At 48.1% G+C, this 17,151-nt stretch overlaps 2 protein-coding genes across 3 annotated transcripts in view; both read left to right on the top strand.

The window, feature by feature from the left end:
* The first annotated feature begins 284 nt into the window (after positions 1–284).
* On the top strand, positions 285–7,394 carry LOC129845956 (DCN1-like protein 2). The gene is made up of 5 exons (XM_055913942.1): positions 285–535; positions 759–889; positions 3,002–3,084; positions 3,717–3,813; positions 4,179–7,394. Exons 1-5 carry the CDS (start codon positions 285–287, stop codon positions 4,256–4,258), a joined length of 642 nt encoding a protein of 213 aa, XP_055769917.1. The 3' UTR covers positions 4,259–7,394.
* Positions 7,395–8,931: 1,537 nt separating this feature from the next.
* LOC129845961 (uncharacterized) overlaps positions 8,932–17,151 on the top strand; it is a 52,156-nt gene continuing 43,936 nt past the window's right edge. The window contains exons 1-3 of one of the 2 annotated variants that reach the window (XM_055913948.1): positions 8,932–10,310; positions 14,754–14,918; positions 15,758–15,883. In XM_055913948.1, coding sequence (XP_055769923.1) covers positions 10,097–10,310; positions 14,754–14,918; positions 15,758–15,883 — 505 coding nt within the window. In that variant the 5' untranslated portion in view covers positions 8,932–10,096. The remainder of the gene's footprint in view (positions 10,311–14,753; positions 14,919–15,757; positions 15,884–17,151) is intronic. The other variant, XM_055913949.1, reaches the window with a different exon arrangement.

The following is a 17,151-nucleotide window of genomic DNA, read 5'->3' as shown; positions in this document are numbered from 1 at the left end:
TAGTGTGTGTACTGAGGAGAGGGGGTGTAGTGTGTGTGTGTACTGGAGGGGTGTGTGTGTACTGAGGAGAGGGAGTGTAGTGTGTGTGTGTGTACTGGAGAGGTGTGTGTACTGGGGAAAGGAGAGGGGATGGAAGAGGGGGTGTGGTGTGTGTACTGGGGAGAGGTGTGTGTACTGAGGAGAGGGTTGTAGTGTGTGTGTGTGTACTGGAGAGGTGGAGAGTTAGGATTAGGTGTGTACTGTGCTCTGTGGGTGTATATGAAGAACAAAGGAAACATTTAATGATGTGTGTGTGTATAATGTACCAGTGTAATGTACCAGCTCTGTGTTGTAGTCCTGTTTCAGTGTTGTGTTGTTCCTCTCCAGACCCCCAGGATGACAATAAGATCGGTATCGATGGGATCCAGCAGTTCTGTGATGACCTCACCCTGGACCCGGCCAGTAGGAGTGTTCTGGTGGTGGCCTGGAAGTTCCGTGCCGCCACACAGTGTGAGTTCAGCAGGAAGGAGTTCCTCGACGGCATGGCCGAGCTGGGGTGAGCTAGCTTTCTGTGATGTCATCTTTCTGCGCCACGCAGTTGTGTTCAGTAGGAAACATTTTGAAAAATGTTTTGAAATGTAAAATGAAAACAAATGTTGTTATTGGACAACTAAACATTTTGAAACGGAGGTCAAGCAGGTATACCTCCAATAAGAAGGTGTGTGTGTGTGTGTGTGTGTGTGTGTGTGTGTGTGTGTGTGTGTGTGTGCGCTCCCTAGCTGTGACAGTCCAGAGAAGCTGAAGTCTCTGCTCCCCAGACTAGAACAGGAAGTCAAAGACACGGCCAAGTTTAAAGACTTCTATCAGTTCACCTTCAACTTCGCCAAGAACCCTGGACAGAAGGGACTAGGTAAGTATTTCACATTTCTTTCTGGATAAATGCTCTGAAAGTGGGAACAGAGGTTTTGGTAAATATTGTGTCCAGACAGAGAGGTTTAGTCAAACCCTGGTTGGTCCAGCACTGTGTTTGAAGAGACGGTCTTTCAAACTGGTGTAGTTTTCCTAACCCTGGTGTTGAATTCCTCCTGGGGAACATTGGTAGACAGCTATGGTGGTTTGGCATCAGCGGTGTAGTTCTGTCTCAGTCAGTACCAGCCAGGCAGCAAACAGGAAGAATGGCTTTTAGATGGAAAACAATGAATTGTCCTTTCAGGTAAGAAAAGAGCTCCCCCTTCACAACACTGCCTCTAGTTTGGCTACTGCTGTTCTATGAGCCATGCTGAGGAGAGGGCCTGGAGTCTGACAGTTACTGTGTAATAACAGGTTTACGGATAGATCACCTATCAAGCTAAACCGACACCAGGGTGGGTCCTAAATATAGCTCTATTCCCTGTATAGTCACTACTTCTGACCAGAGCCCTATGGGCCCACTAGTGCACTATTTAGGGAACTGGGTGCCATTTGAGACGCTACCCAGGGGATCCCCTGGATGGGACAACTTTGTTCTGGTTGTTGTTTCTGCTGGTCTGTGTTGTTATGACGACCGGAGTGGGTGACCCAGCTAAGTTCCTGGAACAACAGTAGGGCCCATTGTCAAAACTCATCTGACTGTAATGATTTTCTCTCTCTGTAACTCTGTCGAAAACTGTAATGTCACTAGGGCTGTGATGATACCAGTATCGCAGTACATTTTCCATGGAAAAAATGAAAACAGGAAGCAGACAACTCTTTGGTCCTTTAATAACCTGCTGTGTGTCAGATATAGTGTTCTATAGCTGGGTAATAAAAACATGTGACTGGATGACACCATAATGATGTTTGACTCCAATATTAGGGCTGTTTTCCTAAACAAGTTAAATCCGCTTCGTGTTTTGTTTTCTTGTGACGATACTAACGACTATGGTGATGCTGGTATTGTCCCGGCCCTAAATGCCACCCCCTCAATCTCTTTCTCTGTCGCTCTCTCACTCGTTCACACACTAACTCCAAGGTCAGCAGTTATGTTCTCAAACTATTCCGACTCCATAGAAACAACAGAAAAACAACACCTTCCCGAGTGGCACAGCTTTCCAAGGCACGACATCGCAGTGTTGAGGCGTCACTACAGACCCGGGTTCGATCCCCGGCTGTGTCGCAGCCGGCCGCGACCGGGAGACTCATGAGGCAGCGCACAATAGGCCCAACGTCGTCTGGGTTAGGGGAGGGTTTGGCCCAGCGTCGTCTGGGTTAGGGGAGGGTTTGGTCCAGCGTCGTCTGGGTTAGGGGAGGGTTTGGTCCAGCGTCGTCTGGGTTAGGGGAGGGTATGCACGCTGACACGGTCGCCAGGTGTACTGTGTTTCCTCTGACACATTGGTGCGGCTGGCTTCCGGGTTAAGGAGGCATTGCGTCAAGAAGCAGCTTGGCTGGGTTGTGTTTCAGAGGACACACGGCTCTCGACCTTCACCTCTCCTCAGTCCGTATGGGAGTTGCCGCACTCCTTCTTGACACAAAGCCCCCTTAACCCCGGAAGCCAGACCCCTTAACCCGGAAGCCAGCCCCCTTAACCCGGAAGCCAGCCCCCTTAACCCCGGAAGCCAGCCCCCTTAACCCCGAAGCCAGCCCCCTTAACCCGGAAGCCAGCCCCCTTAACCCGGAAGCCAGCCTCCTTAACCCGGATGCCAGCCTCCTTAACCCGGATGCCAGCCTCCTTAACCCGGATGCCAGCCTCCTTAACCCGGATGCCAGCCTCCTTAACCCCGGAAGCCAGCCTCCTTAACCCCGGAAGCCAGCCCCCTTAACCCCGGAAGACCTGGAGATGGCTGTAGTCTACTGATGGTGTTACTAACCCCTCTACTCTCTGTATCAGACCTGGAGATGACTGTAGTCTACTGATGGTGTTACTAACCCCTCTACTCTCTGTATCAGACCTGGAGATGACTGTAGTCTACTGATGATGTTACTAACCGCTCTACTCTCTGTATCAGACCTGGAGATGACTGTAGTCTACTGATGGTGTTACTAACCCCTCTACTCTCTGTATCAGACCTGGAGATGGCTGTAGCCTACTGGAACCTGGTTCTAACAGGTCGATTCAAGTTCCTGGACCTCTGGAACAGGTTTCTATTGGTGAGTGGAGTGGATGCCAGTCTGTATTTAATGGCTATTCCCTAAATAATATACTACTCTGGACAGAGTCTAGGTGTTTCCTCCATGTATCGATAGTCTCTTGTGATGTCATCTATCTGTGTGATTAATGCAGGAGCATCATAATCTCTGATGTCATCTATCTGTGTGATTAATGCAGGAGCATCATAATCTCTGATGTCATCTATCTGTGTGATTAATGCAGGAGCATCATAATCTCTGATGTCATCTATCTGTGTGATTTAATGCAGGAGCATCATAATCTCTGATGTCATCTATCTGTGTGATTAATGCAGGAGCATCATAATCTCTGATGTCATCTATCTGTGTGATTTAATGCAGGAGCATCATAATCTCTGATGTCATCTATCTGTGTGATTTAATGCAGGAGTATCATAATCTCTGATGTCATCTATCTGTGTGATTAATGCAGGAGCATCAGAATCTCTGATGTCATCTATCTGTGTGATTTAATGCAGGAGTATCATAATCTCTGATGTCATCTATCTGTGTGATTAATGCAGGAGCATCATAATCTCTGATGTCATCTATCTGTGTGATTAATGCAGGAGCATCATAATCTCTGATGTCATCTATCTGTGTGATTAATGCAGGAGCATCATAAGCGGTCGATCCCCAAAGACACGTGGAACCTGCTACTGGACTTTGGCAACATGATCGCAGACGACATGTCCAACTACGACGAGGAAGGTGAGATATAACCACCTATTAAGGATGGGTCCCAAATGGCAACTTTTCCTGTGCTCTACTTTTGACCAGGGCCCATAGTGCACTAGATACGGATTATGGTGCCATTTGAAACGCTGCCAAATATTTCTGTAGGACCAATAAAACATACACTAGCCTACACCCTGCCCACCCTGACCTCAGATCCAGGATTCCTCTACCACCATATCCATAACCACTAGACGTATGACTAAGATCTGACCTGGAGTCAGCAGTTAGGGATTGGGACTTGACTTCTACCTACTACCATATAGCGCAATCACTATTAAAACATTTCTGCCAATCACTAACCATGCAGCTAATCATGTGACCCTTTTCTGCCCACTCAGGTGCTTGGCCTGTCCTCATAGACGACTTTGTGGAATTTGCCCGGCCAATCGTGACAGGGGGCAAGCGTAAAACCATATAGGTCATACCCAGTTCCCAGCAGGGGCTGAGGATTTTATACACACCAGCCAAAAAGAGACTTCTACAAGACTGTCCAAGTTTGTGAGACTGAGCTGCCAATCAGGGGCCGGGGAGCGACATGACAGCCAATCGGAGAGAAGGAAAACAGGAAGAGGAAGTTATCTTTTTCTTTGTTTTGGGACTGAGTCACTCCGGGAGGCGGGCTGTCAGCAGGAGGTGGGATCGTCGCGGAGCTATGAGCTCTGCTCCCATTGGCTGGCTGGATCAGACTGATCGGCCAACGACTACAGTACCCATACACCAGCCACCATCAGATCAGTGGGGGTGTCTATAGATTCTAGAACTGTTGCTCTGGTCCCACCCCCCCGCCCCCTCCTTACTAAAGAAGGACCAGGGAGAGCAAACAGAACGGCAGAGAGGGACGGTTTGCTCTCTGCAGGAGGGTGTGATATTTGATCCAGTGGAGGCTGTTGAGGGGAGGACGGTTCATAATAATGGCTGGAACGGAGCGAATGGAACGGCATCAAACACCTGGAAACCACGCGTTTGATGTATTTGATACCATTCCACTGATTCAGCACCAGTCATAACCATGAACCTGTCCTCCCCAATTAGGGTGTCACCAACCTCCTGTGGTCTGCTCCCACAGTAGTAAGACGTGTCCTCTCTGCCGGCCCATGGTGAATGAACTAGGAGCTTGGAGGTTCTGCATGTGTTTCTGGTTGAGCGTCAAGCGGCTGGACGGAACGACAACAACTTTTTTATTATTATCATTGACTTTCTTCTCATCGAATCAGAGGTGAGGGGTGTGGTCGTCATCCAATGTTCTCATCCAATCCAACGTCAGTGTAATGTTCTGCTTCCATTTCAATCTAACGTGTAAAAGTTTAGTCAGTTTTGTTGTTAATATGTGAGGTTCAGAGTCTATATAAACAAAGCGTCTGAGAGTGGGAGTGCTGATCTGGGATCAGTTTAGCCTTTTAGATCATAATGAATACTAGAAAGGACCAGATCCTAAGTGCTGATCTGGGATCAGGTTAGCCTTTTAGATCATAATGAATACTAGAGAGAGGACCAGATCCTAGTGCTGATCTGGGATCAGTTTAGCCTTTTAGATCATAATGAGTGAGATCACATGAACAGAGAGGACCTGATCCTAGATCAGCACAACAACTCTGAGACGCTTTAGGAATACAGGCCCAGTTCAGATCCACTGGTATTCAGATAGAACCGGACCGACCGACAGAGCAGCATGCTTCAAAGCTCAACACCAGCAGAAATACTATGGCTACAGTTGGAACAGACTGTAACCATAGGATTCATGTATAGATATACCATTTTAGAATAATGAATATGATACAATATAAAGAGAACACGATGACATTTATAATCATGAGAGAGGGGAAGACGTATTTGAAATGCGTACGAGGTCCTCAGATTTCTAGGCCGCGTCCCAAACTGTACCCTATTCCCTATATAGTACTGGTCAAAAGTAGTGCACTATATAGGGAACAGGTTTGCCCATTTGGGATGTGCCATGTCTCCAAGCTTTCTGTTTGTTTGGGTGTAACTGTTGACATCACCAGAGACCTTGACTGTCGGTCTGTCATTTATTTTATTTTCACAAGCAACGCACAGGAAGTTGAATCTATGAATCGTATTCAGTCAACAACACTGTATATAGTTCATAGTTGAATCTGTGAATCGTATTCAGTCTACAACACTGTATATAGTTCATAGTTGAATCTGTGAATCGTATTCAGTCTACAACAAGGTATATAGTTGAATCTATGAATCATATTCAGTCTACAACACTGTATATAGTTCATAGTTGAATCTATGAATCATATTCAGTCAACAACACTGTATATAGTTCATAGTTGAATCTATGAATCATATTCAGTCTACAACACTGTATATAGTTGAATCTATGAATCGTATTCAGTCTACAGCAGCAGTTTAAATCTAATGTTATTGGTCACATACAGGTGTTTAGCAGATGTTATTGCAGGTGCAGTGAAATGCTTGTCAACACACCCCACTTCTTTGTTTTTAAACTGTTTCAGTTGTTAGTGTTGTTTTGGTTGGTCGTCATGGGTTACTGCTAGCCAGCCCAGTGAAGTGAATGTTATAGTACTTCATCAGACCAGACTGAGACTTGTCTACTAGCTACTACACACACATACACATACACACACACACTGTGTGGTTATAGTACATCATCAGACCAGACTGAGACACACACACACACACACACACTCTGTGTGGTTATAGTACATCACCAGACTGAGACACGTCTACTAGCTACTACACACACATACACATACACACACACTCTGTGTGGTTATAGTACATCATCAGACCAGACTGAGACTCGTCTACTAGCTACTACACACACATACACATACACACACACACACACACACACACTCTGTGTGGTTATAGTACATCATCAGACCAGACTGAGACACGTCTACTAGCTACTACACACACACACCTCAGTAACAGACATGTATCCTCTAACGCAGCAGGTAATAGAAGTTCTCCTTCATTCTCTGGAAATGTTCCTGAGATTTTGGGCTGCACCTCGTCTGTCTCCCAAACGGCACCTTAACGTTGTGCACTATGGAGGGAATAGGGTGCTGTCTGGGAGGTGTGTCTAAGTTACACTTGTTATGTCACATGTTCTTAGACAATTGCACTCCCATCTGGGGGAGGTAATAAAAACCCTCTGTTCAGTGTTGACGTGTACCGACAGGAGAAGACTGAGACTATGGAAGAGAAGACTGAGACTATGGAAGAGAAGACTGAGACTATGGAAGAGAAGACTGAGACTATGGAAGAGAAGACTGAGACTATGGAAGAGAAGACTGAGACTATGGAAGAGAAGACTGAGACTATGGAAGAGAAGAGAGATGTCCTTGTTTCTCCTCTGAACGTCCTACACAACGTGGTACACTACGCTACGCACTGAGTGTCCAATGTGTTGACTCTCTGTGCCTCAGTCATATTCAGCTCATCACGTCAGTATTATTTAAATTAAACATTTGTCATCTTTCTGTATGGAGACATTATACATGACTTTGTTTTGGCAAAGGTCCCGTCAATAAAGCATGTTGTTTTTAACGAAAATGAAACGAGAGACTTTGTATCCATCTGTTTTGTTGAAGGTTTCATAAAGATTAGTGCATCACAGAGAATGTGCCTCAAACACAGAGATGGTAAGAGATCACATCAATGTCTCTGTCCCATTACAGCGTCTGTGAGCGCACGGGCAGCGCCGTTGAGAATGAGAGGGTGGGAAGCTTTTAGGGACAGTTTAGGTGCTAAGGAGGGGGGGGTTGTGAGGGAGGGGGGTGAGGCAGAGGGGGGTTGGTTTGTTGTTGTTGGTGAGAATGAGAGAGGGTTTAGGGGGGATGAGGGGTAACAATGGAGGGGGGCTGATTAACACTCCAGTCTTATCCTGCCCCAGTGGGGAGGGAAGGAAGGAAGGGGTCTCAACACTAGACCTACTGGTTCATCTGACACAGAGCCTCCCATCCACCCCTCCAGTCCTCTCCTCCTCCAGCCCTGGTTATAACCCTGGAGCTCCAGTTCTCTAACCCTCCAGCCCTGGTTATAACCCTGGGGCTCCAGTTCTCTAACCCTCCAGCCCTGGTTATAACCCTGGAGCTCCAGTCCTCTAACCCTCCAGCCCTGGTTATAACCCTGGAGCTCCAGTCCTCTAACCCTCCAGCCCTGGTTATAACCCTGGGGCTCCAGTTCTCTAACCCTCCAGCCCTGGTTATAACCCTGGAGCTCCAGTTCTCTAACCCTCCAGCCCTGGTTATAACCCTGGAGCTCCAGTTCTCTAACCCTCCAGCCCTGGTTATAACCCTGGAGCTCCAGTTCTCTAACCCACCAGCCCTGGTTATAACCCTGGAGCTCCAGTTCTCTAACCCACCAGCCCTGGTTATAACCCTGGAGCTCCAGTTCTCTAACCCTCCAGCCCTGGTTATAACCCTGGAGCTCCAGTCCTCTAACCCTCCAGCCCTGGTTATAACCCTGGGGCTCCAGTTCTCTAACCCTCCAGCCCTGGTTATAACCCTGGGGCTCCAGTTCTCTAACCCTCCAGCCCTGGTTATAACCCTGGAGCTCCAGTTCTCTAACCCTCCAGCCCTGGTTATAACCCTGGAGCTCCAGTTCTCTAACCCACCAGCCCTGGTTATAACCCTGGAGCTCCAGTTCTCTAACCCACCAGCCCTGGTTATAACCCTGGAGCTCCAGTTCTCTAACCCTCCAGCCCTGGTTATAACCCTGGGGCTCCAGTTCTCTAACCCTCCAGCCCTGGTTATAACCCTGGAGCTCCAGTTCTCTAACCCTCCAGCACTGGTTATAACCCTGGGGCTCCAGTTCTCTAACCCTCCAGCCCTGGTTATAACCCTGGAGCTCCAGTTCTCTAACCCACCAGCCCTGGTTATAACCCTGGAGCTCCAGTTCTCTAACCCACCAGCCCTGGTTATAACCCTGGAGCTCCAGTCCTCTAACCCTCCAGCCCTGTTTTTTTCAGCTGTTTGGGCACACAAAAATTGTTCTGGAGGCAAGCCGAAGTTTGGAAACCGAAGTCTGACCCTCTTCCAGCCCTCTAATCCTCCAGCCCTCCCCTCCTCCAGCCCTCTAACCATCCTACCCTCCCTTCCTCCAGCCCTCTAGCCCTCTAATCCTCCAGCCCTCCCCTCCTCCAGCCCTCTAACCATCCTACCCTCCCTTCCTCCAGCCCTCTAATCCAGCCCTCTAACCCTCCTACCCTCCCTTCCTCCAGCCCTCTAATCCAGCCCTCTAACCCTCTAACCCTCCAGCCCTGGCTGTAGCCCTGGAGTTCTGGGGACGAGGGTATTGCCTTTTTAGGAGACACCTGATCGCAGCCCAGTGCCACTACACACACACAGAGGCTTCTGATAAAGATGTGTGTGTCCTTGTGTATTAGACTGAGTGAGAGAGAGTGACTGGTGATTAGGCTGATAGATGAGCTCAGAGCTATGGGGGTGGGGACTGGACTGCTACCATTCACAGTTAAAAAGAGAGATCCAACCACGACCCCATCCAGTTTAGGAAGGACACACCACTAGACCATTAGATTACCAGACCAGAGAGCAACACAGCGTGTGACAGCGTCGGAGACCCTTATACGTCCCCTGAAGGTAGGTGGACCAGACAGACAGTGGACTTATTTTGTTTGCCAGCAGGCTGAGGAGAAGCTCTGTCTGTTTAACCAGAGGAACACTATCTCAGGCTTCTAGAAGCTCCGTCTGTTTAACCAGAGGAACACTATCTCAGGCTTCTAGAAGCTCCGTCTGTTTAACCAGAGGAACACTATGTCAGGCTTCTAGAAGCTCTGTTTGTTTAACCAGAGGAACAATATCTCAGGCTTCTAGAAGCTCTGTCTGTTTAACCAGAGGAACACTATCTCAGGCTTCTAGAAACTCTGTCTGTTTAACCAGAGGAACACTATCTCAGGCTTCTAGAAGAGGACTATAGTATCTTGGGAGTCAGACTGTTTCTGAGAGACTCTGTCTACCTGGAGCCTGTGTCCTCTATAACCCGTAGAGACTGTCTACCTGGAGCCTGTGTCCTCTATAACCTGTAGAGACTGTCCACCTGGAGCCTGTGTCCTCTATAACCCGTAGAGACTGTCTACCTGGAGCCTGTGTTCTCTATAACCCGTAGAGAGACTGTCTACCTGGAGCCTGTGTCCCCCCCAGTCGGTATAGAGAAGGACTGAACTAGTCTTCCTGTTGAAACCTACATTACAGTCCTTTGTTTTAGTCCGGGTTGGTGGGCATCTTGAACCCTAACCCTCATGGAGAAGTTCCAGGCTGGTATGGTCCTAGCGGGGGTGGGGGACGCCCTGGGCTACCGTAAGGGCCGCTGGGAGAGCTGCCCCTCTGGGCCACAGATCCAGGAAGAGCTGGCCTCTCTGGGGGGCCTTGGGGCTCTGAAACTGAACCCTGACAACTGGCCCCTCAGCGATGGAGCCCTGATGCACATGACCACCGCGGAGGCCCTCATCACAGGTGAGGACAGGACATACCCACGGAGGTTAGAGGAGGGATGGGTAGATGGGGGATAGGGGACATGGAGGGTTAGGGGACATGGAGGGTTAGGAGATGTAGAGGGTTAGGGGACATGGAGGGTTAGGGGACATGGAGAGTTAGGAGATGTAGAGGGTTAGGGGACATGGGGGGTTAGGGGACATGGAGGGTTAGGGGACATGGAGGGTTAGGGGACATGGAGAGTTAGGGGACATGGAGGGTTAGGGGACATGGAGAGTTAGGGGACATGGAGGGTTAGGGTACCTGGAGGGTTAGGGGACATGGAGGGTTAGGGGACATGGAGGGTTAGGGGACATGGAGGGTTAGGGGACCTGGAGGGTTAGGGGACATGGAGGGTTAGGGGACATGGAGGGTTAGGGGACATGGAGAGTTGGTGCTAGTTGGCCATGCTAGAATTAACTAAACAGTAACATTGACCAATCAATAGTACTTCCTCATTGGTTCCAATGATATTATCATCTATGATACATCTGTATCTATGATACAGTGCCTGTGTAAGCCTAGTAAAGGAAACGAGTAAAGGGAACTCAAATAGAATAGCAGTAGAATCATTGCCATAGTTGCATTCACACTGACACATTCACTCATTTACTCTCTTCACCCACCTAAACCTCCTATCTCCTCAATCACACACACACACACACACACTTACTCTCTTCACCCACCTAAACCTCCTATCTCCTCAATCACACACACACACACACACACTTACTCTCTTCACCCACCTAAACCTCCTATCTCCTCAATCACACACACACCTGTCCAGTCTGAGTTTACAGAGAGACGAGAATAGCAGTCTGTAGAAACTCCTAATCACTCAATGGGACATATTTCTTCCGGACAATGCCTGGCTTACACCATAATCCCTATAGCAGTCAGAAATGACTCAGCGCAGGCCGTAATCCCAAACACCTTCTTCACATGTCATCACATCTACTCTTCATCTCTTCATCAGAGGAGTCTAGCTTGGAGTCTAGCCTGGTCCCCAGATCTGTTTGTGCTGTCTTGCCAACTCCTATGGTCATGGCAATGGAATTGGCAGGAGATAACAGTGGTGGAAAAAGTACCCAATGGTCATACTTGAGTAAAAGTAAAAAATACCTTTAATAGATAATGACTCAAGCGAAAGTCACCCAGTAAAATACTACTTGAGTAAAAGTCTAAAAGTATTTGGTTTTAAATATACTTCAGTTTCAAAAATAAACATATTTGCTGAAATATACCGGCAGATCAGAGGCAGTAGGGATGACTAGAGATGTTCTCTTGATAAGTGTGTGAAATAGACCTTTTTTCTGTCCTGCTAAGCATTCAAAATGTAAGGCGTAAAAAGTATATAATATCCTTTAGGGATGTAGTGAAGTAAAAGTTGTAAAAAATATAAATAGTAAATTAAAGTACAGACTACTTAAGTACAAACTACTTAAGTAGTACTTTGAAGTATTTTTTACTTGAAGTACTTTACACAACTGGGAGTTAGCAAGACAACAGGAGCAGATCTGGGACCAGGCTGGAGTTCTATAGATGGACAACCTGACAGGACAACACGTCACCTAGCGACCGCTGGCCTGGACGTCTGGAGCTGCCAGATCAGATAAATCCAAAATAGAACTAGGGAGGAGAACATGAGCCTGTCCTCAGGCAGAGGAGAACAATAGAGAAACCAGGTCTCATCACATCACAGTAGCTATCCCCCTTGGTGATCCTGTATCGTATTTGGCTGGTGGATTGTGTTCAAAGCCAGCAGTGCTCTTGTAGAGAGACGACAGCCTTACGGATAAGCCTGCTGCTTAGCCGCATTCCAACAACACAGCCTGGGATGTGTCCCAAATGGCACCCTATTCCCTATGTAGTGCACTACTTTAGACCAGACTCTGGTTAAATGTAGTGCACTATATAAGGAATAGGGTGTACTTTGGGACTCTCACCAAGTCAGGCCAGAGAACCACCATGAATCACTGACACTGACAGGAGCTGGAAGCAAACAATACTCATCTGATCTATAGCACAGCTCATAGAGAGGAGAGGAGGAGGAGGTGGGGGGTAGAGGAGGAGAGGAGGAGGAGGTGGGGAGAGGAGGAGGTGGGGAGAGGAGGGGGAGGGGAGGAGGAGAGGGGAGGAGAGGAGGAGCTGAGGAGAGGAGGGAGGAAAGAAAGAGGAGAGGAGGGAGAGGGGGAGAGGAGAGGAGGAGGGGGGATGAGGAGAGGGAGAGGAGGAGGCAGGACAGGGGGAGATGTGGAGTAGAGAGGAGGAGGGGAGGAGGGGGAGGGGAGAGGAGGAGGGTGATGGGAGAGGAGGGGAGGGGAGAGGAAGAGGAAGAGGAAGAGGGGAAGAAGATTTCAGTGTATCTAGTTTTGGCCCACGCAGTTAAAGGCCTATGTTATAAACTCTGATCTGGGTCCATATTCACAAAACATCTGAGAGTAGGAGTACTGATGTGGTATCCGTGTTTCTTGTTAGATTATAATGAATGGACAGATAGGAAATGATCCTAGATCAGCACTCCTACTCTGAAACGCTTAATACACAACGTCCCTGATCCATATACCATAGGGGACAGAGAGAAGAGGGGGATGTCAATGTATATCTTGGCCTACGCAAGTATAGGCCTTTATTACAGCCTAGGCCGGCCTATGTATCATGAGAACAGTGATTCTGGGCATGTATTTTTAAAGCATCCCAAAGAAGGTTGTTATCTGTCCATGTTATCTTTTTAATTATGACCTAACATGTAGAAATGGTCCTAGATCAGTGCTCTTACTTTGAGATGCTTTGTGAATATCAAACCTGATGTGTAACAAAGCATAGGTCAAACAGCAACAAGTACCCAACATCAAACCCCTCCTTGATAAAGTAGGGATGTACACAACCCTATCCGGCTCGAAGGACCATGAAAAAGAGACGGATAGGAACAATTGTCCTGGAACAAGGGGAAAGGGCTTCAGAGATGATACATCAAGACATGACCGGTTAGATTGCAGGCAACTGGTTCTAAACACAGGTTCTGTTTCAAATGGTACCCTTTTCCCATAGTCCACTATTTCTGACTAGGGCCTATTCCACATGGTGCACCACGTTTGAGCCGAGCCAGATGGTCAGAAGTAATGAACTATAATAGAGGGTGCCATTTAGGAGCCAGACAGTGTAGAGAATAGGGTTCTATTTAGGAGGTAGAGAATAGGGTTCTATTTAGGAGGTAGAGAATAGGGTTCTATTTAGGAGGTAGAGAATAGGGTTCTATTTAGGAGGTAGAGAATAGGGTTCTATTTAGGAGGTAGAGAATAGGGTTCTATTTAGGAGGTAGAGAATAGGGTTCTATTTAGGAGGTAGATCGTGTAGAGAATAGGGTTCTATTTAGGAGGTAGAGAATAGGGTTCTATTTAGGAGGTAGAGAATAGGGTTCTATTTAGGAGGTAGAGAATAGGGTTCTATTTAGGAGGTAGAGAATAGGGTTCTATTTAGGAGGTAGATCGTGTAGAGAATAGGGTTCTATTTAGGAGGTAGACAGTGTAGAGAATATGGTTCTATTTAGGAGGTAGACAGTGTAGTGAAGGGTATTCACACCGCTTGTCGTGTCTGGTAAACTAGGATGAGAAGACGGAATGAATGATTTTCATTCAGTTACTTAAGCCCACACTGACTGGAACACCCCATCCCTCTCTCCCTGACACCCGTCTGGTTCATCCCCAAAGCCCTCTGCTCCTGAAACAAAGGTGACAAACACACACACACCACATCAATGACACACACACACACACACCAATGACACACACACACACAAGAATATGCACAAACCCATGACTCACACGCGTGGAGCACAGCAGGCTGAACATCTAAACATAGACATAGACTCTCATCTGGCTGGTACGTCAAACATGCCACAGCCCCCCACAGACAGACAGTGTCTGACTACCAACCACTCTGTGTGTGTGTTTTTGAGAGAGAGAGAGTGAGTGAGTGAGTGAGAGAGAGAGAGAGAGAGAGAGAGAGGGAGAGGGAGCGAAAGAGAGACAGAGAGAGAGAGAGAGAGAGAGAATGTTAACTTTTCACAGTCTGCATCATGATGCATAGTTGGCCCTTTGCAGGTGTATTTAATGACAAGCTTCCAGACTGATCGATTTGCTGTTGTTTACTGTGTTGTGTAAACTGTGATGTGTTAACTATGCTGTGTGTAAACGGTGATGTGTTAACTATGCTGTGTGTAAACGGTGATGTGTTAACTATGCTGTGTGTAAACGGTGGTGTGTTAACTATGCTGTGTGTAAACAGTGGTGTGTTAACTATGCTGTGTGTAAACTGTGGTGCGGTAACTATGCTGTGTGTAAACTGTGGTGCGGTAACTATTCTGTGTGTAAACTGTTGTGCATTAACTATGTATAAACAGTGATCTGTTCTGTGTTGTTCCAGACTACTGGTGTTTGGAAGACCTCTACAGGGAGCTGGTCAGGGTGTATGTTGAGGCCATGGTGTCTCTCCAGGGTCGCCCTCCTGACCCAGTCACCGTGGAGGGATGTGCTCACCTCAAACCCAACAACTTCCTGCTGGCCTGGCACACGCCCTTCAATGAGAAAGGTCAGAGGTCACAACAGATGTGTGAGGTGTGATGGTGACATGGTTTAGTAGGGTTCAGTTCAACCTGCACATGTGCAGTCTCTCTCCTTCCCTCTCTATGTGGTCATTGTCCTGATGGGTTCTCTCTATGTGGTCATTGTCCTGATGGGTTCTCACCATGTGGTCATTGTCCTGATGGGTTCTCACCATGTGGTCATTGTCCTGATGGGTTCTCACCATGTGGTCATTGTCCTGGTGGGTTCTCTCCATGTGGTCATTGTCCTGATGGGTTCTCACCATGTGGTCATTGTCCTGGTGGGTTCTCTCTATGTGGTCATTGTCCTGATGGGTTCTCACCATGTGGTCATTGTCCTGATGGGTTCTCACCATGTGGTCATTGTCCTGATGGGTTCTCACCATGTGGTCATTGTCCTGATGGGTTCTCACCATGTGGTCATTGTCCTGATGGGTTCTCACCATGTGGTCATTGTCCTGATGGGTTCTCTCCATGTGGTCATTGTCCTGGTGGGTTCTGATGGGTTCTCTCCATGTGGTCATTGTCCTGGTGGGTTCTCTCCATGTGGTCATTGTCCTGATGGGTTCTCTCCATGTGGTCATTGTCCTGGTGGGTTCTCTCCATGTGGTCATTGTCCTGACGGGTTCTCACCATGTGGTCATTGTCCTGATGGGTTCTCTCCATGTGGTCATTGTCCTGGTGGGTTCTCTCCATGTGGTCATTGTTCTGGTGGGTTCTGATGGGTTCTCTCCATGTGGTCATTGTCCTGATGGGTTCTCTCCATGTGGTCATTGTCCTGGTGGGTTCTCACCATGTAGTCATTGTTCTGGTGGGTTCTCTCCAGGTTCTGGGTTTGGAGCAGCCACCAAGGCCATGTGTGTGGGGATGAAGTACTGGCAGCCTGAGAGGATAGACAACCTAGTGGAGGTCAGCATTGAGACGGGGCGCATGACCCACAACCACCCTACAGGTACCATAAACCATGACCCAACCACCCTACAGGTACCATACACAATGACCCAACCACCCTACAGGTACCATACACCATGACCCAACCACCCTACAGGTACCATACACCATGACCCTCAACCACCCTACAGGTACCATACACCATGACCCAACCACCCTACAGGTACCATACACCATGACCCAACCACCCTACAGGTACCATACACCATGACCCAACCACTCTACAGGTACCATACACCATGACCCAACCACCCTACAGGTACCATACACCATGACCCACAACCACCCTACAGGTACCATACACCATGACCCAACCACCCTACAGGTACCATACACCATGACCCACAACCACCCTACAGGTACCATACACCATGACCCACAACCACCCTACAGGTACCATACACCATGACCCACAACCACCCTACAGGTACCATACACCATGACCCAACCACCCTACAGGTACCATACACCATGACCGAACCACCCTACAGGTACCATACACCATGACCCACAACCACCCTACAGGTACCATACACCATGACCCACAACCACCCTACAGGTACCATACACCATGACCCAACCACACTACAGGTACCATACACCCTACATGTACCATACACCATGACCCACAACCACCCTACAGGTACCATACACCCTACAGGTACCATACACCATGACCCACAACCACCCTACAGGTACCATACACCATGACCCAACCACCCTACAGGTACCATACACCCTACAGGTACCATACACCATGACCCAACCACCCTACAGGTACCATACACCATGACCCACAACCACCCTACAGGTACCATACACCATGAACCATAACCATCCTACAGGTACCATACACCATGACCCAACCACCCTACAGGTACCATACACCATGACCCGTAACCACCCTACAGGTACCATACACCATGACCCAACCACCCTACAGGTACCATACACCATGACCCATAACCACCCTACAGGTACCATACACCATGACCCATAACCACCCTACAGGTACCATACACCATGACCCAACCACCCTACAGGTACCATACACCATGACCCACAACCACCCTACAGGTACCATACACCATGACCCAACCACCCTACAGGTACCATACACCATGACCCAACCACACTACAGGTACCATACACCATGACCCACAACCACCCTACAGGTACCATACACAATGACCCAACCACCCTACAGGTACCATACACCATGACCCAACCACCCTACAGGTACCATACACCATGACCCAACCACCCTAC

This window comes from Salvelinus fontinalis, unplaced genomic scaffold (assembly GCF_029448725.1).
Source record: "Salvelinus fontinalis isolate EN_2023a unplaced genomic scaffold, ASM2944872v1 scaffold_0411, whole genome shotgun sequence".
Classification (NCBI taxonomy): Eukaryota; Metazoa; Chordata; class Actinopteri; order Salmoniformes; family Salmonidae; genus Salvelinus; species Salvelinus fontinalis.
The sequence above is the reverse complement of the archived record's forward strand: the minus strand, read 5'-3'. Positions and strand labels throughout refer to the sequence as shown.

Bases quoted from the DNA above. Each gene is read 5' to 3' on its own strand.
- LOC129845956 (XM_055913942.1), top strand. From the start codon at position 285: ATGTGTGTGTGTATAATGTACCAGTGTAATGTACCAGCTCTGTGTTGT. The intron at 536-758 runs GTGAGCTAGCTT...TGCGCTCCCTAG, and splicing joins GACGGCATGGCCGAGCTGGG to CTGTGACAGTCCAGAGAAGC. The intron at 3,085-3,716 runs GTGAGTGGAGTG...TGATTAATGCAG, and splicing joins TCTGGAACAGGTTTCTATTG to GAGCATCATAAGCGGTCGAT.